Raw genomic sequence first — 24,831 nt, 5'->3', positions numbered from 1 at the left:
TTTTAATGTTGTGACTGATCGGTGTTGTTGAATCTGTAAGTGTGTGGTGGAATATTAACCTTTTGGGGCCGTGTTGTTTTTGTGGGATCACAACTTTGTGGAAAGGTTACAATTTGGTTAGGATTAGGCATTTAGTGATAAATGGTAAGAGGCTAAGGAAAGCATTATGTCAATGGAAAATCCTTTGAAAGGTAGAACTACGAGTGTGTGTGTGTGTGTCCCCGTATGACGGCAGGATTACTCAGTGGAAGGCTGGTCTCTGGCGTCATCGCAGCTCATGTATAATTAATGAGGAGGCGGAGGCCACGGAGAGAAACTGGCTGCTTCTGGTTTCCAGGCATAAATACAAAGCGGAGCCGGTCTGAGGGAAAACGGCACAAAGAAAAAGCGGACCACTCTGAGGTTGTTTTTTTTTTTGAGAGAGAAAAAACTGAAGACCAAGAGAGTCAGGTAACGAGCCTCGCTACTAGAGAACCACATTCAACTGTTATTCAGCGGTGGGTGATGTGCGAGTGAGACAAATGTTGAGCAGAGGGACAGGCTGTGTTAGTACATATGGCTGCACATACTGTGAGAACAGATTATTTACTGAAGTAGTCCACTTCGCGGCTGCGCACCACCGTGTACACACATTAGACCTCATATCACACAGTTGTTTGTTTTGATTAAAAAATAAAATTAAAATAAATTGGCCGCAGAAAAGCAGCCTGTACATGCGCACCGAGGACAGGTCAGGTCAGACCATACTAGGTTATTTACGCTACTGTATGATAAATGGTGCGTGGATTTAACGGGACAAACTGCTCCGTGGAATAATGTGGAAAATGCGTGTGTTTCGTTTTATTTGGTCCTGCTTTTAAATTGCGCATCGTGTTGTTGTTTTCATCCATGTAGATTTCAGTCAGAAGTAAAGTTGTGTGCTTGGTTTCAAAGTGCTGCCACTTTGGCATCACAGTTTATACGTGGCAGCAGCAGCATAAAGGCTTTTACTGCACAGCTGTCCCAGGCAGCATATAGGCTGACATGAAACACATCAAAAGGCTTTGGTTTTCTTTGTGACCTTTTTTTTTCTTCTTTTAATCTATATTTAATCACTTTATTTTGGCCCTGTTTTCTAATTCGCCCGCCAAACTTCGTTTCATTCACCAGTGCTTTATGGCTCAGTTATGTTCTGATAATGAAAGCTCAGCAAAGGTCAGGTCAGTTCAGGATTAAACCTCTACAGCCGACTGTTTTGTCCACGCTTTCAAATATGTTTAGTATTATAAATGTGAATATGTTATACAGAAGTGGCCCGTGTAAGAAATGAAAATGTCCAACTAAGTTAATTGATTTCGACACCCTGACGAACCCCAAACAGACAGATAAAGCCTCTAGTTTTATCATATATAACAAACATTAATGGCAACTTATTAGAAAGTGGTTCCTTTATTTGTCTATTTCAAAATTTTTGCTGCTTTGATTTATTCCTGTTTCTGTTGATCTCATTTTTTTCTCCTGTGTTCATTTGGTTTATTGTCTCTATCAGTTCGAATCATTTGGATGCCATCACTGTACTTCTGACTGAATGTATTGATTCTCCCAGTCACTAACTTGTACTACAATAGTCTCTAAGGGCACTGTTCCCTTTATCAAGGGATCCACCAGAGTGGTGTATAGTAGCACAGTGGTGAAGTTAGTGTGTGTGGTACTTCCACTCCATCATCTCAGCTTGGGAAAATCAGAGCTGAGAGAGAAGTGTGGAATGTCTGGCCTTTGGCACAAAGCCTTCTCGCTACACTGCCGTTTTTTTTTTCTTCATTTGGGGATCGAGAGATGTCGGTTACCATGCTAATGCTCACATGGGACTGGTAGGGGAAACGCAGACGTGTGTGGACGTAGGTCTTACCAGCTGTGTCCACGCTCACATCTGTCCACACTTAGAGTAAATGGGAGAGGAAAATGGTAAAGACCAGAGACAAGAGCTCAGACAACGCAGTCATCTCCGCTCAGGCCTGGCCCTGGTCTTTAAAGGAAGGTCCACCAGCAGAGTTGCTGTACTGTAAATTGCAATTTCTAGGTCAGTGGTAGCCCCCTCCCCCCTCCTCTCCTCCTTCTCCTCCTCCTCCTCCTCCTCCTCCTCACCCCACCCCATCCCAAGGCCAGCCCACACATTAATCTGCGGTGGCGGTGTAAAGCGTAGAGCGGTGACATGTGGCGGGTGTACTGACCAGCTTTGGAATTACAAGCAACCAGTGAGGGATGCACAATCTGTCATGAAGGGACCAAGATACATCATTCATTTAAAATTATGTTTGTTTTAATTATGTGGTGAAACGAGTTTATGTTTTATGGGTTAAGCGAGGGTTAGAGGCACAATTCTGAATCTGTAAATCCATCATCTACAGTTTTCCCAAGAAGCGAAACAAAAAGACGCTGTATTATAAATGTTTCAGTATGAAACTGAGAGACACAGGGGATTGTATTGCATTGAATCGAGACAATCGTCAGGCCTTCTTTCACTTCTCTACCAAACAGTGAAAGCCTGCATTGGTATATGTAACTTATTTCCCCATCTATAATAATATATGGTTATACGCTTTTATCTAGCACACTGATTAAAATTATATCAAGGATTAAAATGATCCATAATTAGCTGTCTGTCTAGGTGTGGGTGTCACTGGCCCGCCTCGTCTCCACTAACGCACCACCTTTAACAATTTTTGCATTAGCTGTGAGTCAGGTGCTACCAAGATGGTAATTGCCAAAGCCACTGTGCTCATAATTCCTATGGGGTATGTCACAGGCAGTTCCTCCATCGAGGGTTTTAAGATATTTAAATGTCTTCTGACAACAGCCTCAAAAAGTCATCACTTACGCACACTCACATATCAGCATTAAGATTTTTTGTAACTTTTATATTTATCACACATCGTCAGAGTCATTTATCAGAACACAGAAATATCCAAACCATGAGTGTAACATCTCAGAGGTGCGGCTTTATCATCAGGGAAACGTTGACTGTTCACATTGTGTCAGAGAAATAGTTAAGTGGTGAAACTACACCTACCTCATTGGTTGGTTTTTCATTGAAGCATTGGCTTATAGAGCAGTCCATCAGGTGGTGGGCCAATATTATGTATAAGTTGTGATTTGTGCATAAACAGACAAACGCTGAAGACCTCACATTTCACACACGGGCAGCAAAATCCTGGGAACACATACCATGTGTCAAACTGGACCATCAGCCTCCACATCCTCCCTTTTCCAACGTTTATATTTCCCCACAAATGACTGTCTTCCAGCGACATTCATCCTAAACAGCTGCAGAATAAAAGAGCAGCCGCCTAGTATTGAAAGCACCGAAGAATGAGAAACCGCGTTTCTGCTGTTTATTCTACAACTATTTGCATGTAGCAGCACAATTTAAGCCTCTGTCATTTTACCTGAATCTTTTATGAATATATTATTGTTCCAAAAATAAGTGAACCAACAGCAGTCTTTACTGTTCACTGAAGCCCAAGAATGAGTCTGTTCATGCTGATGTTGCATCATTTAAACTAGATTCAGGGAATGAGGGAATCCTTCTGAGTAACACCACTGTGTTTATTGTTTGAAGGGATTTCATGCATAACAACCTCATTGGTGAGATTAGTTTCAGAGAAAGAAACTGGAAATGAAACTTGGCTCAACTTACCACTAACCAAATAATTTAGTGGGAAACTGTGGCTTTAACAGATGTGTGTCCAACACTAGAACCACAAAGGGTCTCATCAAAGACCGCACAGATGGAGAGATTGCTCACACACTGGATGTTAATTTCACATTACATTACAGCTATGTTATTAAACAGTAATAGGTTAGAAATAATCAAACGCGTTTTTCTCAATCTAAACAATTAACAGGATGCCTCACAAATCAGGACATTTCATAATTATGAAATCACTGCTCATTGATTGGGAACAAACTCTCTCAGCCAGCATCTGTGTAGCACAAGTCATAGCATCTCCAGTATTGCATCTTCCCACAATCATTAAATCTGAGCAGTGCCCGACCTACATTCAGGACAAGGGCCATGAAGTCAGAACAGATGTCACTCACTGACCTGCGAGGATTAGCAGGTTTAACCCACATCTGTGTATGGGGCCGGCGTGGTCAACTGAGACTCATGACTTACATGACACCCTGTAGCGCCCTCCCTACATTTACCAAAAGTTTCTCACCCACACACGCATGTTTTCTTGAAGCGCTGGCTTGTGGCTTCCTCTTGCTGATCAGGTGACTCACCCAGCTGAGTGTGTCAGCCTCGACAACTTCCTGACAACACAGTTCTCCAAAGCCAAAGTTGAATCAAAGTTTAAAGAGAAAAAAAAAATCTGTGAAGATCTCAGAGGTTTCCGTAGTAGTTGTACAAACACTTGAGAAATGAACACATGATTGACCTCATACGTTTTCCTTTGATAGTGACTTTGATATGTAGTGAATTCTTTGTGCTAGACGGAGAAACTCAATGTGTGTTGTCTATATAGTATATCATGTACTGTTAGTAAAGGTCAGCAGTTCTGATAAGATTTTATACCCTACTCATAGCTGCTGCTTTATGTTCTGTACATTTTGTTGTTGGGTTCAGAGGAATGTCCTCTGTACAGGCTCCCACTGTGTTATTCTCACACACAGCTGTGCATACATTCAAAGTAAGTAGCCTTGTGTCCTGGAAGAACAAAGCCACGTCAGTGCATCCTTTATTAAGTTTAAACGCGGGCGTCTTCCCTATCATCACATAGACTGTAATAAGAAATCCTCCCTGTTTGTGTATAGTCTACTCTCTGAGGGAAATAACAGGGTTGTCTCAATACTTCTAATTTGGCCAGATGCTCAATAGAGAGAACAATGTAAACATGTCATGGAAAGAAGACCGTGGATTAAGTTAATCACAGCTATAAACACAGCTGTAAATGTGGGTCATATACGGGGCAGTGCCGATAAGCAGCACTCGTCGGCTATGAAAGAGTTTTTCTGTAGTGAGCACTTAATTAGCGACACAAGACCGAAGACGCCAAAGTATGTGTTCAAACTGCAGGTGTACTAGTCATACAAATGGGTTTAAACGTTTAATTTTAACCCAAGAAAAACAAAGACAGACATAGCTTCTTGATTTAGTTTGCCCAGGTTTTGACGTAGTATCTCACATGGGAACGTTTAATCGTACTGTACGCACAAGGCGTTCTATCTGCCGTTTTTCAGTGCTGTACTGTTGTTTGTACTAATGTTGGTGATTTACATGACTGTTGTTTATACTAATGTTGGTGATTTACATGACTGTTGTTTGTACTAATGTTGGTGATTTACATGACTGTTGTTTATACTAATGTTGGTGATTTACATGACTGTGTCAACAGTGAGAGGAAGTGGTAGCAGGTTATCGTATTAAGATCTGGCAGTCACCCAACCATGAACCGGTTGTGATAATCACAAGTACTTAAGTCAAGATCGTATAATTTTCACCCAGTTTTGTCCTGATGCAACACGTTTCTCGCTTTCACTCGATTTTAAAATGCGTTCATGTCAGCGTTGGTGCCATATCTAACTCGTGCCATGTTTCTCATTTTGTCCACAGACGCCATTGAAGAGGATTTTGGACGGCATGCAAAGTTGTGAAATTTCCTCAGACAGCACTGATGATCCTCTTAGTAGCGGTTTACGCACTCATCGGCAGCCTCGAATAGTAGTGATTGGTGCCGGCTTGGCTGGCCTTGCTGCAACTAGGGTCCTACTGAAAAACGGCTTCACGGATGTCACAGTCCTAGAGGCGTCAGACCACATCGGCGGGAGAGTTCAGAGTGTTCAGCACGGTGAGAGGATGTTCAGCGGCAGTTATTCTTAAACTTTGACGAGTTATAGCAAGTTACAGTTAATCATATCCACCGCAATGACATGCAGACTTTCCCACATCTGAAGTAAATGAGTAACATGGGTTATTCTCTAACCATCTTATAACCATAGTTTGCATAAAGCCAATAAATCTTCAGTGGCAGTTTCGCTTTTTACAACATTACAGACATTTCCTCCAAGTAACAATTCAAATTGTTGCACTATGTGACGTATAAACAAGGAGTCTTTTGACTAAATGTGCAGAAACAGCATTATCTAATCTGTAGGTGGCCTCTATCACATCAAAGTAGAGTACATCTGTTTTTATGCATGAAATCTTATTAACTGGGATTAGTACTGCATGTACCGTTCACATTTACTTGGAAATCTGTCTCACCAGTCGGCCTTACATTCACACAAACAGGGTTTTTCCCCTAAACAGGCTGATTTAAAACAATTAATCAGATGCTTGTTGATGTGCTTTTGTGACATCGGTAGTGTTTCCTGACAAAAATCGGTGAACTGCAGGTCATGTGCTAGAGACGTTTGCGTGCCTCTGACTCCCATCATGATCTTTCTACTGGCAAGAACAAACAAGTAGAGAACAGCATCTGCTCGTGGCCTTCCGCACATAAACAGGGTCATGTGTGAATACTCGCATATACTCATACTGCACCTTAATACGAGTCTGTTACATAAATGCGCGTTAATGTGCTTGTTGTGTAATCACACTGTACAAGCATTTCACCAACTTAGTCTCTTTTAATTATACACGTAATATGAATGGAAAACACCCACAGTGTGTGATTATGGTAAATTTAAAATGTTTAATTCACAGTATTCCCGTGGGCTTCTGCAGCTACAGTGTTTTAATTGAGTTGACCTCCTTCTCGGACTGTCCAATTATCTAACACTCAAGTGATTGTGCTCGAGCCAAGCAGACTTTATATATTTCTTCATTCAAAGCCGTATATTGTGTCCCAGTTTTTTCCGACTCAGACTGATCTATGTTGCTTTTTCCGTTTCGTAGGACAAGCAACTTTGGAGCTTGGAGCAACCTGGATCCATGGCGCAAATGGGAACCCAGTGTACCACCTGGCGGAGGACAACGGGCTGCTGGAGCACACCACAGACGGCGAGAGGAGTGTGGGACGCATCAGCCTGTACACCAAGAATGGTGTGGCTCACTACCAGACCAACGTTGGGAAGAGGATCCCCAAGGACCTGGTGGAGGAGTTCAGTGACCTGTACAACGAGGTGAGGTGGGGGGGGGGCCGCATGTGCGCACAGGCACACATAAATACACAGTTGCATGCTCGAATGGGGGTATGCATGAACACAGAGATACTGAATGTTCAGCCTGCATAATATCAGAGCATGTAAGCAGTCACACACTGCAGGCGGTAACCAGATTATATAAAGCCCGTGCTTTTCATGGAGATCAAAAAGATGCTAAATAGGTAAAGCTGAATTTGGAGAAATGTGCATAAAGCGCTACAGAAGGCATTTAGACTTTTAACTGATCAATTTAACCATAAAAAACATCAAACGTCTTTGGCTTAAATATTGTATATGAATTAGTCAGGTAGCGAGGAATAAAATGACGTCTTCCATCTTAAAACTACAAAGGGGAATCGTATGATGCTTCCACAGTCTCATCTATTAAACTAGACTGCAAACATCTTGAAGTGATCCGGTGGAATGATCTTTAAAGCATTTCTAATTTAACAAAGAAATCTTCCTCCGCTCACTTCCTCCGAGTCTTTTTTTTCTTACTGTTTGCTCTGTACTTTCGTAGCCCATGTTGGAGCATGCCTTTTGTCATTTACTGTATGTAGGTCACGTCTGGAAAAGCAGTTACAGAGGAAATATATAGCACACACACACACACACACAGAAGGCATTTTCATTCTGTTAATGGTGCTTTTGTTGCATTATGACGTGCGATTAATCTTTCTAATGGATTCTCGCGGCTTTAGAGACACAGTGGCAGGAAAAATGACCTGAAGTTTTGCCTCTGCTATATTCATACGACTCTTTGTTTTCTGCTTCTTGCTGGTTTGGACCTTGTGAAGTCTCTCTCAAACATATCTGATGACGTCATGTATTTATAAGGTCGACCTGACATGACAGGACCCCACGATGTAATGAAAAGCGCTTAACTTGACATCATGTTTCAGAATGTTCTCACCTTTACCTCACCGTGTAATATCGTCCAGCTTTGACGGACAATCTGTAGAGTGATGAGGACCAGAGCTGATAGTCAGTAATGCCCGAGGCTGTGTCCTCATCTTCTGGCTGTGGGAGTGGAACGGCTGCTCTGTGCTACAACCTTCAACAAGACTTAGCTTCATTTTAGATGGATAGGTAGACAGATAACCATATAGACAGATAAGATAAATGAATATTGCCTTTCTGATAATTTCACAGACTGGTAGAAGATTTATGTACTGCTGAACTAAAATTTATTTTCACTTTCTTTTAATCATTCAGTCTATGAAACAATTCTTGTTGCTTCCTCTTTAAAAAGGACTAAAGAGCTACAGCATAGCCAGCGAATGGTGGCATTTGTGTTTTTAAAAAAATGCCTCTTTAGAACTTGTGCTTCATGTTGAAACTGAAGGATTTCGACATGAACCTCGAGGAATTATTTTGAGCTAATGTCTAACTTCCTTAATTTGAAGTTGAGAGTGTAACTTGACCCCGGTGAATGTTTCTACTTGACACATGTTGATGCATAACGGATATTGCCTTGACTTCGAGGAAAAGGTGGAGAACTTCACAAGAACACAACACAGTTTCGGTGTAGCAATCTGTTCCCACAATCAACTGCCTGTTCCATCTGAGGAGTTTCACTTGTAGCTTTTGCCTTCATTTATTTTTAAATGTGCTGTGACTTGTGTGGCATTTCTCCTCCTCTCTCGAGTTTACCACTGGAGAGAATCAAACTGACCAACCCCGAAAAGATCAAAGGTCAAAGAGGTTTTTATTGTCATTTCAGTCATATCTGGCAGGTGCAGTACATAGTGAGATGACAGGACGTTCCTTGAAGACCATGGAGCTACAAGGGACTGAGATTAAAACGTGGGCATGTGCAAGCTTCTGCACACAATACAGTACAAGCAGTACAAACAGTACGAACAGTGCAGACAAACAAACAGATCTGCCCTGAACTGGGCAAAACTGGTTTCTTTTTGTTTCACCACGCTCAGCTGTCTTTACATCCTTCCTCCTCCTTTTTTCTTCCTCCTCCTCCTAATGACCCTTACGCCTGCTGTCCTCCTTTTAGGTGTACGAGCTGACTCAGGAGTTCTTCCAGAACGGGAAGCCAGTTTGCGCCGAGAGCCAGAACAGTGTTGGCGTTTTTACACGAGACGTGGTGCGCAAGAAGATCATGTTGGATCCCGATGATTCTGAGAGCACCAAGAAGCTGAAACTGTCCATGCTTCAACAGTACCTCAAGGTGTGTGTGTTCCTATCATCCATGTTTGGCAATATATCACATCCTGAGTTTCTCTTTTAGTTTTAATGTCAAGATACTACACATTTGTGGACTGGGATTCATTTTGAGTCTCTAATATGCGGAGAATGATGTGGATCTTGAATCTACAAATGCTCAATCTGATCTGTTTACCTGCTGGCCCTAATCATCATAATAAGACAATAATGAGATGTCGATCAAAAACAGATATCCAGCGACAAATATTCAGGTTTTGTTTTTTCTGTTAGGACAGATCAACTGATAGAGGAGATCAACACGCCTTATTCTCTTAAAAATACCTGACAGCTAAAGGTGCCGCTCCTTGATCATGTCATACTATAATCTATACGTGAGAAACTCATCCAAATGCCTCCACCCACGCACACAGCAAAGAAAGCATGTTGTGAAATGCAGCAGAGGGGGGTGGTGGCACATTATCCACCAGGTAACTGCTACCATGCTGGTTCACAAGCTAATGAGCCGGAAGCAGCGGCATATATAGCTTTTTTTAATTCAGGCAACAGGCGTCCTCTAAATAAACAAGTTCCCAGCGTGTTAAATTAGTTAAATGATGCCTGCTTGTTCAGGGCTGTAGCTGCGGAGATGACTTGTTGACACGGAGCAGGGGTTTTAGAGGCTGTTAAGAGTTAATTTGCATTAGTGATGGGTGTAGCAGCTAATGAGAAGTCTGTGTTCCAGTTTATAAGCAGGTAGCGTGGATACGCTCCATTTGCTGACGTGTTACTGACTCGATTCTCGTTGCGTTTCAGGTGGAGAGCTGTGAGAGCAGCTCTCCCAGTATGGATGAGGTGTCTCTGAGTGAGTTTGGGGAGTGGACAGAGATTCCCGGTGCACATTATGTCATTCCCGAAGGTTTTATGAAGATCGTGGAGCTCCTGGCCCAGGACATCCCCTCCCACACCGTCTGCCTTAGCAAAGTTGTCCGCTGCATCCACTGGAACTACTCCGCTCAGCATCACGAGGTGATCACCAAGATCAGCGACACCAACCAGGACAACAACCACAATGACAACAACCACGGCTGCAGACCTCACCAGGACCCTCTGATCCTGGGTCACCCTATCTGTGTGGAGTGCGAGGACGAGGAGTGGATCACAGCCGACCACGTGATCATAACAACCTCTCTCGGCGTGCTGAAGCAGAACCACGAGGCCATGTTCTCCCCCTCTCTGCCCGAGGACAAGGTGCTCGCCATCGAGAAGCTGGGCATCAGCACCACAGATAAGATATTCTTGGAGTTCGAGGAGCCATTCTGGAGTCCGGAGTGCAACAGCATCCAGTTTGTGTGGGAGGATGAGGCGCAACTGGAGCAGCTGGCCTACCCCGAGGAGCTGTGGTACAAGAAAATCTGCAGCTTCGATGTCCTCTACCCGCCTGAGCGCTACGGCCACATGCTCAGCGGCTGGATCTGTGGGCAAGAGGCGCTGTACATGGAGCGCTGTGATGACGAAACAGTAGCTGAGACCTGCACTTATCTGCTCAGGCGCTTCACAGGTCAGCGCATGCACGCACAAAGAGAGCAAATGTACGCCATAGATGGTATTGTGTGGTTTATGCAGAAGATTACACTGCATTAAATCTTTTGTTTTACGTTAACAAGACACTTCCATTACTAATTTATTTATTACTTATTTTTATCCATTTAATTTAAACAAAAAAGATCCATAGAGACAAAATTTTATTGGAAAAAAAGATCTTAAATTCTGTTGATTGTATGACAAAAAAGAGCGACATCGAGTCGACCGAAGCTTCACTAAGAATGGTTAATTCACATCAAACACAGGAGCCTTGGAAGGCTGAGACTGTCAGCTCAGTGAATCATACAAAATCAGGACTCGGGTTGGGTCATTGTGCTTCATAAAAAGGAAATGACATAAGTTTCAGCTTGACGTAAGCAGCTGTTTCCAAAGGAAAAAAAAAAAAAGATAATACAGCTGAATGACTCAGGTTTCTGTTTGTGTGCTCAGTAAGCTGCAACTAAACTGGTCTGGTGTCAGCAATGTGGCAACAACACAGAGTTGAAGCCATGATTGTGTTTAACCAGCCCCCACCTCACCCCCCTCCCTTCTTGTGACACAATACCAAGTATAATTGAGACGACCGTTGTGTTTTCTATACTGGCTGCTACAGGTTTTTTCCCCATTCTCTTGTGCAACAGGAGAAAGAAAAAAAAACGTGCTTCAAGGACATTGCAACATAAAGTGTAAGATATGGGGTTGCTTTCTGGTTCGGCAATAGATTAGAAGTCGCAGAAATAGGTCAGAGTGTCAGCGGAGACAGTGACTGTCACTTCATGATGAGGTCAGCGGACTTGGTATAGATACAGACTGTGGAGAGGCTAACCCACACATATGCAGAACACATTCCTCATGTAGGTCACTGAAGTTTAATCCCCTCAACTGTTGATTAATTACATATAGACTCGCTGGTGCCCCTCCACTCACAGAAGGTCACGACTTGATTAGTGTCGGCAGATCGGACGTCCCGGCAAAAGGCTCCAACCCACAGCTGCCACATTCTTAGCTGAAACTACTTCAATGATGTGCGGGCAGTGTTAGCCACACCGTTGCTGTTGGTCTGGGAATGTTAGACTGTCGGCCGCTCTGGTGCAGATTTAAATATCCTGCTGAGTTGCCTTTGAAATTCCCCCACGTTCTCAGAGGATCAGTCCTACGGACTTTTGTGATCTCCTCACTTTCCGTTTAGCACCACCACCAGGTCAATTCATTCAAACACCCTCTTAAACATCTCAAACATGCAACTTGGATTGCCACAAAATGTTGCAGACATTCATGTTCTTCAGATGATAAACGGTAATGACTTTGGAAGATAAGGTTGTCAGACCCCTCTAGCACAGATGTAACCTTTAATAACGTTGGGTCCTCTGACATTTCATCTAGCGCCATCATCAGGACAGAAATATTACTCAGTTCATTCTGAGCTATAGTTTGTTTTTGTCGCTAATCATGCTAACAGGTTAAACGTTATATCTGTTCACCATGTCAGCATCGCCGCTGTGAGCATGCTAGCATGCTAGCAAGCCTAACAGAGATGCTAATGTAGCTATAGAGACCTGACATGAAGGTTTGAATATCTCCACTGACCGTCCACATCCACTGACTGTCTTTGCGCCCGTCTCTCCGTCCACAGGGAACCCTGACATTCCAAAGCCGCGGCGTGTCCTGCGCTCCTCGTGGGGCAGCAACCCGTACATCCGAGGCTCCTACTCCTTCACCCGGGTCGGATCCAGCGGTGAGGACTGCGAGAGGCTGGCCATGCCCCTGCCTTACGCTAACAGCACCAAGGCTCCAGTAAGTCAACCGCAAAACAAAACACAAGGGGTGGACACAATCACACAAAGACACACAACAACTGCATTATAATTGATTGCAGTGTGATTGTCGTATAAAGGTGTTTGACTCACCTTTGTAGTATTACGTTGTTTCTGTTATTTTGTCCGCCACAGTGTATAGTGCATCTCATATACACCGATCAGCCACAACATTAAAACCACAGACAGGTGAAGTGAATAGCACTCATCACGTTACAATGCAATGTTCAGCTGGGAAACATCTGTTCATAATGTTACTGATCAGGCACCCACACCCAATAGCAACGACACTCCAAAGGCACCAGCAGGTCAATGCAGCTAGCTCAAAAAACATGAAAAACAACACAACCTCAACCCCCAAACTCTGAACATCACAAACTAATCGAGCATCTGCAAGATACATAAGATCCACAGAGGCCCCTGTAGGACCCGTACCACCCAGAGGCTCCCAGTACCAATGTCGTAGTGCTAGACATCACTGGACACAGTCAGAAGACCCATGTCTACATCCTTTTGAGTCAGAACTGTGTTTGAGGCACAAGTGAGACCTACACAATATGATTGGTGTATGAAAATACGGTTAACTCTATTCTCCTACTATGAGACTGACTTCCATAGCTGAAAGTCATGAACTAAATATACTGAATTATTAGTATCATGATAGTTTTGTAAGAAATTTTCTGGGGAAAAATAAAATTAAAACCCGAATTTGGCTTTAATTTTAGGGATAATGAATTCTCTGACAATTACTTTGAGTTTAGCTCTCTACTGCATGTAGAGTATTTATTTCTTGGAAGAACTGCTCCATTAGAGCCAACAGAATATCGTTATTCATTCATTACTTCATCGTTTCATACCTCATAGTATATGTTCAATTTCCACACATTTCATTTGTAAGAAATCGAAAATTGTCTCAACTTTCCTGGCACAAAATTACAGTTTTTCAGGAAATATATATATTTTTCAAATATTGTATTATTTTAGTTGTATTATATGTTAACTGTTATGGTTGTAGAAATTCAGGATGTAGCTACTGGACCTGTCCAGCTGTATTATTGCTGTCCGTGTATTAGTTTATTTACAATCACTGCTGAACTCGGACAGCATCTGGCTAATGTGGCAGTGTCATCGCTGCCATTTCACACCCCATCATAATGTAGAGCAAATGCAGCTGGTGTCAGGAGGGTTGTGAATGCTGATTCCAGGCCTGCAGACTAGGCTCTGCAACCTGATGCGCTCTGGGTGAAGGGGAGCAGGGATGATGTGCGTCGGGGCGGGGGCTCTGCATGCTCACTTGACACCGCTGAAGGAACGGCATGACCCTTCTGCTGAAGCTGTCAAGGCGAAATCACAAGCCTTCAGGAAAGTCACTGTAGCCTCCTACATGTGGAGCGCTAACAAGGGAATCAGAAATAGAAAACAGCGCTGCAGAAGATAGGCCAAAAATATGTCAAGGTGACATTGACGGATGTTGTTTTGAGTCTGGTTTTCTTCTGTCAAATCTCTTTTCATTTCCTCTCGGCTCATTCTCCTTCTCCCCCCTCCCTCCCCCTTTGTTCAGCCCCTACAGGTTCTATTTGCTGGAGAGGCCACCCACAGAAAATACTATTCCACTACCCATGGTGCTTTGCTGTCAGGACAGAGAGAGGCCACTCGCCTGGCAGAGATGTACCGCGACTTGCACAAAGCGGAAACCACAAAGCCTAATATATAAAATAAAAACGAACCTCTGACTAGTGAAAAGATACAAAAACTGTTGAGTTGAAGCTTTTTATCTCGATGATTAAGTTATACTTAAAGACATAGCTGGGGCATTATTACGCTGATAACAAATGAGTATTGTTTCTATTGTACTGTAGATTTGAATCATGCTAAATTTTATTTGAGTTGTACTGTTCAAACGTTGCCAATGGTGCTGTCATTTCTCGTCTTTTATCATTCTGTCGGTATGTTTTTCGTTTTTTAAAAATCAGTAATTTAATGTTTATAATAACAGCATCTGTAATTTAACTTTTTTTTGTAAAGTGCCTTCTGTACGTAATGCTATGTTATTTCAAAAATAATGGAAATACTAAACAAAAAAACGAAGAAAATTTTAACAAAATAAAAGTTCTATCATAACCCAACGATGCCAGTTCAGGCTCCTTCATTCGGTACCAGAGCGGTGGACATCAGATCTCTGCTCTTTGTCCACGTCTGTGACAGAGAATGTTTTCCTGGAACGTACCACCACAGGCCTTTTCCGTCTGTCTTTTTTTTCCCCCATACTATCATCATTTCGGTGTCTGTTCATATCTGTGAGAGGAAGCAGAAAGAGAGTGCACATGGAAAGGAAAATTAAAAAGCTCCAGAGCTACTGTATAATCCTGCGCCAAAGTGACAGATGGTGTTAGACAGACCTCAACCCAGTCCTCACTTCCGTTGGTCCTCTCGGTGAGCGACTGTCAGAGCCTGAAAAAGACCACGGGATGTTTCAATTAGCAACAGAAATTCAGGAAAAAACAGGTTTTAAATTACATCTCTAAGCATGAGCACAAATTAGTCATATGGTTGTGTCAAAACCAGGGACCCTCTACTATTAGATTTGAGAAAATGTCACATTTTTCACAATAATGTCTTTATATGACAAAAAGGAAATGTTTCATGGAAGGAAAAATAAAAATAAAGAACAACATTAAATGATAAAGGCACTAAAATGAGCCCCATCAGATATCATATACAGAGTATTATGCTGACTAATGTGTTGGAAACTAAAACTGGAGTATTGGATATTTGTATTGGATATTTGACAGATGGTGTTAGACAGACCTCAACCCAGTCCTCACTTCTGTTGGTCCTCTCGGTGAGCACCATTAAAGGGGAATTAAGTTTTTTTACAACTTGGACCTTATTTCTGGCATAAAATATGATCGTTTACTCACCTATATAACTTTGGTGTTATTTGGAGTCGTTCGGGCGATATTTAGATCCAGTGGAGCGCCACGTATATCCATATAGTGGGAGTGACTGGGGCACCGAAACGCAGCCTCCAAATAACGCATTATCTGCCGCGAAACTCGTTCATTTCAATATTTTGTTATGATACGGGGAATAACACTAGCGTATCATAACAAAATATTGGTGAAATGTTCGAATTCCGCGGCAGATAATGCGTTATTTACAGGCTGCGTTTCGGTGCCCCAGTCACTCCCACTATATGGATATACGCAGATCTAAATATCGTCCGAACGACTCCAAATGACACCAAAGTTATATGGGTGAGTAAACGATCATATTTTATGCCAGAAATAAGGTCCAGGTTGTAAAAAACAATAATCCCCCTTTAATGGATGTCTTTAGATGCTTTATGTTAATATCAACATGTCCTGCATTTAAACTTTTACATAAGTATAAAAGTATCAGCAGTATACAAGTGATTTTTGAGCATAGTTATGCACCATAACTATGTTCCCTAATGTGAAACGACAGGGGTGTGGTCTAATGACAAAATAATCTAAAGCCAAATAAGTGGAATAAAAGACACAGAACTAAAAACATCTCCTGGACATCAACCTGCTGACAGATTTAGATATCAAGCAGAATCAGATGGTGGATGGCGTACAGAGACACATCCAGTGGCAACAAAGCTGTAGATATAGATAACCACCGCCATAAAACTGCTATGAGTTAGGGTTAAAAATGTTGGGAGAAATAAAGTCCCTGCTCCTCACCGTCCACCCACACAGATGCTCCTCCTTTACTTGCCTGACTGGACCTTACCTCAGGGATGAGCGGGACTCTGCAGACTGGGCCTGATTGAAATATGTCTGTCCCCTGTTTTGTCAATTAGTCCTCCCTAAGATTTGACAGTTGCTGGAAAAAGTGATGTCTCACAAATCTGTACTACACACTCATTCTAAGCCATTCTCTGGCATTTGCTGTGCACCCAGACAGAGATCAACACAGAGGACACGGACTATATAGAAATTCAGGTAGATTATTATATTTGAGTGTGTGTTTGAGACATATTGTAGACATTGTTGTCTACAGACTGGTGTGTTGTAAAGCGTTTGACTGCAGCGTGTGTAACTTCAAAGGTCAAAGTTGAACAAACGTGACCTGCAGGTTAGCTGCAGGGTGCAGAAACAGGAAACACATTCCTGAAGTCTTTACTGCAGCAGACTGTTTGTCAGTTTAGAAAAAGCACAGGTGGAATTAAAAAGCCATTAATGACCCATTAACCTGCTCCAGGTGATCCAGCACACACCAACACCAGGACCATCTCTGAGAAGTCATTTCTACACGACTACATGGCATGAAACACGTCTCCTGCAACAACTTTATCGTGCGTTCTGGCTCAGTGGACAGACTTTTACGTGCGCTTTTCCTCATTTGCTGCGAAAAATGTCCATTACAGTCTGAACTGCAAGGAGGCGTGACGAACATTGATCTTTATCATTGGGATTTGTGCACCAGGCTGTGTGAACATGCTGTAACTTCCTGCATAACTCGTCCCATTTCAACCGGTAGAAGTTCAGGCAGACACAAGTGAAAGAAAGAAAGAAAAACATGAAAAGAAAGTGTGTGAAAAGGTTAAAATGTTCTCATCTCTTATTCAATAATGTGCAGCACAGAGCATGTTTATCTGGGACATGAATAAAAGATTACATTAATTAACAATAATGAATCATACTTAAACATTAATATATGGTTACTGAAAATGACCTCTTATTATTTTCACTGAATAAGTCTGCTACGACTTCAGTCCTCCTGGGGCCGTGTTGTGGTAATCCAAAGTAAGATGTAACAGGAGCCCCGTCTCCATCTGACTCCTCAGAGTGTCAAGGACACAAACAGACAAGTCGGCCAACGGCTTCACCCGATCAGAGCCAATCAGAGCTCACGTTACATGTCGTGGCAGATTACTGTGGAGCCTTGAACAGTTTCCTCCTGAGCTGTGATTTTACACACAGACACACACAGATGATTCTCATTATTCTTTAACTACCATTCACAGTCACAGTTTGGATCAATTTACACTAATGGAAACATTAAACAATTAAAATCCAGCAGATACAGGGGAAACATGATGGATTTAAGTCCAACATTTTTATTCTTTTCTTCCTGTTTTCCTCCACTGCTTTGGACAACAAACAAAGTTGCTAAGTGACCTTCACGTAATGTATCTTGGTGATTTGCCTGGGACCTTCTGCACATACAGTGTAGCTACAGACTGCGGTTTCGTCATCTTTCAGTCATTCTTTTCAAATCAGACTCATTGATTAGTGGAGAATTCGGCTATTTCACTGGGGGAGTTACGAAATCAGCCGGGAACTCGCATTGCATTGTGAGCGTGTATGAGTCTGCAAACCTTGTTTTCTGTTGGCAGTGTCTTCGCCTTCACTCAGACAGTACGAAAGCAGAGAGGGAAACACAGGGACAAAGTTTTGGCAGCAGTCCCGGTCCAGCAGGGGAACACGTGAGGCTGCAGAGGAAGAGGACTTAACCGTTCAGCTTCAGCCTCGACAGAAAGGAAAGTGTGTTCATCTGTTTTAGCCGAACAGCACTTTGCATCTGGAGACAAAGTTTTAAAGGAAATCTGGATGATGTTGTTAGCTGGTCGCAGACCTCCAAAGGTTTACATTAATACAGTCTCACATTGGTAATTTGTTGCATATAATTCATAAATTATTCTTGGCATTGTGGTAAATAATTCAACTGCAGTTATTTTTTTAAATACATTAAAGGGCAATTTCAAGTCCCTCCCCAAAGGTTTTCACATTTGATATTGTATTATCTGTTGAAGGTTATGTCTAAAAGCATTTCTTTTACTTTTACCATTTAAACACTGAAGTTACAGCTGGATGATAAAATAAAATATCTTCTTTCTTTTCACACCAAACCAGTCTGCTGACAGTTACTTCAATACAAGTTGGCACAGGTTACAAACACAGAAAGCTTTGAGCTGTTTCTGGTTGGTAAATGCAACTTATTTCCTTATTTCCTTGAAGACATGCAGCCCTGAGCAGGTGGTTATCACAACAAAACCACCGCCAACAGAAAGGACGGCGACTCTGCACCACTGTGCATGTTTTGTGTTTCTCTTTTGTCTCTCTGCATCGCTGCGCTTCTATGACGATGGTTCTTTCCTCTCCAGTGAGTAAAATCTAAACATGTATTTTTGCATAGCATGACATTAAAGTATTAAATAAAAAACAAACAAAAAAATTCACATTTCCTGTAAAAAATGAATAAGGGAAGCCACCACCACCACCACCCACTCCTAAATGTTAAGTCAGCTCCAGAGGCCCGACCAGGGGAGATGCAAGTGGAGGGAAGGACATGAAGAATCAAGAAAGTCGTTCATTGGATGCAAAATAAGTATACGCCCACAAGTGCAGGATGAGTCATGAAATCGTTTTTCAAGAAAAGCCTAACTCCGTTAGTATCCAAACCATTACGGATACCAACAAAAGTAATGTTGGTCCAGATACTGATTGTTTTGTCATTAACTTTGGAGTCCTTTGAAAGATATTTAGCTCTAGTGGAGTGCCGCGTATATCCATATAGTGGGAGTGACTGGGGCACCGAAACGCAGCCTCTAAATAACACATTATCTGCCGCGAAACTCGTTCATTTCACCAATATTTTGTTATGATACGCTAGTGCTATTTCCCGTTGGGTCCGGAGCTACCTGTTATCATCATCCGGGGTCTGTAGATTGACCTACTAACCTCTGACCTGGATGATGTCATCTCTGAGTGCCGCGCGCACCCTGCGCAGCTTGTTTACCTGTAATTTGCTACTGAGGATGAGGAGCTCGTTGAAAGGAGGATGCGGAGGCTGCATGTCCGGGAATAGATAACAGGTAACTCAACAGGAATAGCACTACCGTATCATAACAAAATACTGGTGAAATGAACGAGTTTATGTGTTATTTAGAGGCCGCGTCTCGGTGCCCCGATCACTCCCACTATATACGCGGCACTCCGCTGAAGCCGAATGACTAAAAATGACACCAAGTTATATGGGTGAGTAAACGATGGTGTTATATGCCAGAAATAAGGTCCAGGTTGTAAAAAACGGTAGTTCCCCTTTAATGTGGTTTTCATACTACGACTTACAAATCCAACGTTACACAGTTTTGTCTGGTGAACTAAGAAATTAAAATACTAGATTTTTCTTACCTGAATACTAGTCTCCACCAGTTCCTGAGGAGAAAAATATATATTAGACATGATCATTACTACAAGTTGTTATGGACTGACGTAACGTTTCATACACTTACAGATGTTCTGGTCTTACAGTCCCGTTGATCTCAGTGTCCAAAGCTTAAATAATAAATATTTGCATTCAATTTTCCTTCGTCCACATGTGATGTTTTCGGATTAGCTGAAGCTGAGCAGCGTGTCATAACTGCTGCAGTCTTCTCGAGGAAATTGAAAAGTAAAATTTAAAGAATTTAGAAGCAACACGACACTGGATCTGGAAGATACTTTTTTTTTCTTTTTTCAAACGTACCCAAAATATAAACATACGCGTACAATTTAAAGCAATTTTATTGATGACAACAAAAGGAGTGAAAATGAATAGTAAAACATTTCCATCTATTGCAGTCATCACAGAAGGCTGATCATTTTTCTGGGGATGAAGGTGTTTTTTCAACAACAGAATTCATTTTGTCGCAGGAAATAAAAACGGATGACGTTCATGGATCGAGCAGTCAAAAAACAAAAACAAAAAAATAATAAAAAAAATTACAAAGATAAACTGCACACTTAATTGCCCAGTTAAGTATTGAGGTAATGTGTAAAACACCGTTCTGATGAATGGGCAGAATACAATCATTCATACATAAAATATGTCCAGAGGAGAACGCTGAGACACGATCAATGGGTGTGACTGCAACACTTGAATTAAGAAAAAAAATAATAATTTAAATAAACATGTGAATGAAGAAGCACCTTGGTTCATTTGTGATGCTTCAGACTTTGAAATAAACGAGGAATAAATCAAAACCAGGCACCTCTTATCTGTAGGTTCAGAGCTTAAAGGCTCTGCAACATCCTCAGCTGACAACTGTCACGAAAATAAAAACAAAACAAACAAATGTACTGTTGGTATGAGCTGGAAATTTACAGCATAATGCAAGAGTAAAACAAAGACGGTAACAAATACAAAGGTGAGCATAAGGTCATATTGGCAACCTAAAAAGCACTTGAATGTAGTTGAATCAGGTTCATTCTTTAACTTCCCAACCGATGAGAGATATGAGAGATGGTGCATTAGAGGAGAGTCAGACTGTACGCCTGCTCACTTGTAGAAGTTCGTAGGTTATCGCCGCGTTTCTAAAGTCTTCAACGTGTAAGTGAAGAGTTCCTTTCTCGTTCCACGTCGGGAGACGTCGCCAGGCATCGAGCCGACAGGCCGACAGGCCGGTAAGAAGTGTTCAGGAAAAAAAGTGCATCATATTTTGTCAAATACTGAGAAATAGCTGAACATTAAAAACAACACTCTTATAATAAACATCTGAAATATCTTCTTTTGTTTTTTTTTTTCTCACTAGTGCAACAACAGACTGGATCAAATAAGGAGAAAACCTGCAGGCAATCAAAGCTCTTTAAACATCTAATAATTTTCTTGCCACGGTAGCAGAACAGTTAAGAAGGCAACTTAATGATTTGATGCGTGAACACAAACATGCCAACATTACACACATCGCTCTTTTTTTTATTATTATTTATAGAAATAAATAGCTGAGTTATCATCTTTATCCTCTTCTTAAATAATTTTCCATCTCTATATGACTCTGATGCACATTTAATATAAAGTATCTAATACACAACTGCAATTTCAACACTACTGTTATACATAATATAATTCTCTATGTTTATCTTTCGTTCAACTTTGGAGAGAAAACGCTTACAGCATGAAGACCTGTAAACTGCCACTGTTCCACTCATAAGTATGACCTTAATATTATATATATAACATCAAATGTTGGTCACTTTTTTCCCCCCATTTTTGTTATTAATTTCTTTTTTTTTTTTTTTTTTACAAACATTATGTACAGAGTAGCTGATAACGAAGGCAGGATTGTCTAAAACTCAAAATCGACAAGTGCTTTGTGTTTTCTCTGTTGTGTCGGCAAAGATTTACACCGTTCCCCTCAAACCTTTTTGTCCCTCCACTCAGTACCAGTGTAGGATAATAATAGTAGTAGGAGTAGTAATAATAATAATAATATGCAGACCTGGAAGAACATGAAGAAATGGACATCCACAACTGTTCCCACACACTGACCTGGAACACCATTACCACAATACGCAGTTACACAAATCCTCGCAAATAGTTTTGATAATGGAGCAGATAAACTGCAGCCAACTGCTTTGTTCATCTTCCTCATTCTTTTTTCTTTTTTTTTTTTTGTTCACGACCATCGCCTAGTCAGCACTCTTAAAAACTGCTCTGTTGCACGCTTCACCTGCAAATGATATGGCCTGCTGCTGGAGACGAGGCGAGCTCCCTGTGACAAATGAGGCGTGCAAGGTGGAAGCAACCTGCAGCAACGTGTCGCACGGGGGGGGAAAGAAAAAGCTAATGCTGTGCTTGTCGTATGATTCAATTTCAAACCTGTTACAAAAGCGATGAAGCTCGGTTTAGTATTGCACGTTCATAAAGTCGGGGACACATTTAAAAATCAACACAGCGGAATACTCTTTTAGTTTTGGTCCGTAGTGTGGGTCAAGCTCCAAAATCCCTGAAGCCCTCCCCTCTGATAATACAGTCGTTGCTGAGCCCTGCACACCTGGCGAGCATCCACATCTTTGACACCCTACACCCACAGTTTATAGACCACGTATTCAAATATGTGATCCAAGCTGAGACCAAGCACCACATCACGGGGGCCACTTCCTCAGACGTGACAAAGCTTGTCGTTGATTGAACTACAACCTGATCTAGATGTATAAAACCTCATCCAATACGTCTCACTGCTGCAGGTATTGCTACTCATACTCGTTGAGAATTTCGGTGTCCTAATTTGAGAGCGAGGCTGGACGCTGGATCCGATTGCACTTGCAAAACCGTAAAGGTGATACTTGTTCCATGCTGGGAAGGTTACAAGTGTCACGTAAGCTGGTGTCGGCTGTGTAACTGCGTGGAAACACCAGCAGAGGGAGGCAGAGGCTGATGAATTCAAATCAGAAGTACAGGGTTTGGTCATGACGAGCCCTATGAATGGGAATGGCACTGTGTAGTGATGGTAAAATGTGAAACCTAGACGATACACGGGGACCTGTACACACACACACCTTGCTCTGTACGACACCTTGTGCTCAGTGCTTCCACTCCCCAAATCAAACTCTCTTTTTGACCGAAGCGATCACACGCCTGCCTTTCCTGGTCCCTCTCCCCTCATTAATGGCACATTGGAGAAAACGCTCACTGCAATGAGGACAGACACTGTTACAAATGGCACCGGTAGGCAACATCAGACACCGCACCCTGCTCTTCTGGGACACACAGTCCCGGAGATACTACAATGATCACAAACACTGAGTCCAGATTTGTGACAGGAAGCAGAGGATGGTGGAGGAGGTTAAATGCATTGCTGCCATGCAGTGTGTACAAGACTGTGGAGGTCTCTGTGCGTTACAGGGAGGACGTCTTTACTCCCTCCGCCATGCCTGGAGCTGGTGCCGCGTGTTTCTGTAGCGGGTGGAAGAAGAAAGCGTTTCGCTTGTCCAGTTTCAACATACAGTAGCGCACGACAAGCATGAAAACATTTATTCAACTGTTAATCGGTTTGTGCATAAAAGCTCCTGTTAACCTTTGAATATCTCTCTGTGAACCCACCACCACTTCACGTACTTCTGTGGAAAGTGTGTTTGCTTTATAATGTGCTGCTGCCCATGAGCCGTTAAAGGTTGTCTCAGGTCAGCGTATATCACTATGTAAAGGCAGACATGTTCAAATGCAGCGGCGTCACCCGGCTCCAGGCGTTTTCAGGAAGGAGATCCGTCTCCGTTCGACGACACAATTCACCTGCATGGTGAAAGCAAAAGACGGCGGTGACGGCTTCTAGAGTTTGTAAAGTTTAAAACGGACCCCTCATGACTGACGCCCCTCGTTCTTGATACATCGTGCCACTGCAAGTCCGAAGGTCTAACTGGAAAATTAAGGAGATATTTGATTCGAATGAGTTTTTTTTGTTTCTGTTTAAGATTTGTACTTGGTATATGCACAGCGAGCCTCGGCCCCGGTTCATCGCGGTTCAGTCTTCTGTTGTTTCCCGTTGGAGCGGCCGGACGCGCTCAACCTCATGAAGTTGGCTCAAAACAGCTGGGTCTTTTTTGATTGACTGGAGCCAAGATGGCGCCTCTCCAAATTGTTAGCAGAGACTGTCTGCTTTCACATGGAGGATTTTGGAGAAGCCGGGTCTCTTCTTCAGAGCCTGGAAGAAAAAGATAAGATAGGGACTTTAGAATTTAAATTTTCTCTAAATATCTGACGGCCAAATATTCTACTGTGCTCTTTTCATTTTCTTCTTGCTTTTTTTTCTTTCCATTAGCAACAAATGAGTACACTGGACAAAAAAGCGTGCTGAGATGCGCTCATCTTAATGATGACTTCCTGAGGTTTTTGTAAAAAATAATGGATGATTAAACAGGAAGGGAGATTTACTGTAATATCCAACAATGACACACTGTAAACTGACTCATCAAAACAAGACAAGAATAAAAACCCGGGACCTCCGCATCCTTTTATATTTCCGTCTCCGTGTGGAGCTACAAGAACGGCCGCAGCCTCTCAAAGTAAATCCGAAGCATGTATGAGTTAGCAGCGGCACATCCGCCGTGCAACCAACACTGGGGCTTCAAGGACTGAGTCACAGTTTAAATGGTATGTAATCGTGTCAGAAATAGATGCATTGTCTCCACTTAACAGCGACTGCCTTCACTGTTAGTCATGTCTATGCAGTGGTGCAGGAGTCCAAGGACACGATGGCTTAGAAAAAAGACAATGAATGAATGTCAGTGAAATGAGTGAGATAGTAACCAGCCTGATTGAGGGAAAACAGTGGCCACTAATAGTAGCTGTCTTTCACTCAAGAGCCTAAATGTGAACAGGATTATTTGTGTGTGTAAATTAGCTCGTGAAATATTCT

General features: G+C 42.2%; 2 protein-coding genes across 2 annotated transcripts in view; one reads left to right on the top strand and one right to left on the bottom strand.

Annotated features, from left to right (window-relative positions):
• The first annotated feature begins 282 nt into the window (after positions 1 to 282).
• Positions 283 to 14,721, top strand: smox (spermine oxidase). Its single transcript, XM_084567881.1, has 7 exons — positions 283 to 450; positions 5,597 to 5,831; positions 6,881 to 7,107; positions 9,140 to 9,313; positions 10,102 to 10,846; positions 12,503 to 12,663; positions 14,245 to 14,721. Exons 1-7 carry the CDS (start codon positions 289 to 291, stop codon positions 14,395 to 14,397), a joined length of 1,857 nt encoding a protein of 618 aa, XP_084424007.1. The 5' UTR covers positions 283 to 288; the 3' UTR covers positions 14,398 to 14,721.
• Positions 14,722 to 23,773: 9,052 nt separating this feature from the next.
• fbxo41 (F-box protein 41) overlaps positions 23,774 to 24,831 on the bottom strand; it is a 31,568-nt gene continuing 30,510 nt past the window's right edge. Inside the window, exon 13 of the mRNA XM_084558814.1 lies at positions 23,774 to 24,117. Within this exon, the coding sequence (XP_084414940.1) occupies positions 24,055 to 24,117 (63 nt within the window). The 3' untranslated portion in view covers positions 23,774 to 24,054. The remainder of the gene's footprint in view (positions 24,118 to 24,831) is intronic.

Source organism: Chelon labrosus (assembly GCF_963514085.1).
Source record: "Chelon labrosus genome assembly, chromosome: 2".
Taxonomy (NCBI): domain Eukaryota; kingdom Metazoa; phylum Chordata; class Actinopteri; order Mugiliformes; family Mugilidae; genus Chelon; species Chelon labrosus.
Note: the sequence above shows the minus strand (reverse complement) of the source record. Positions and strands in the feature narration are given on the sequence as shown.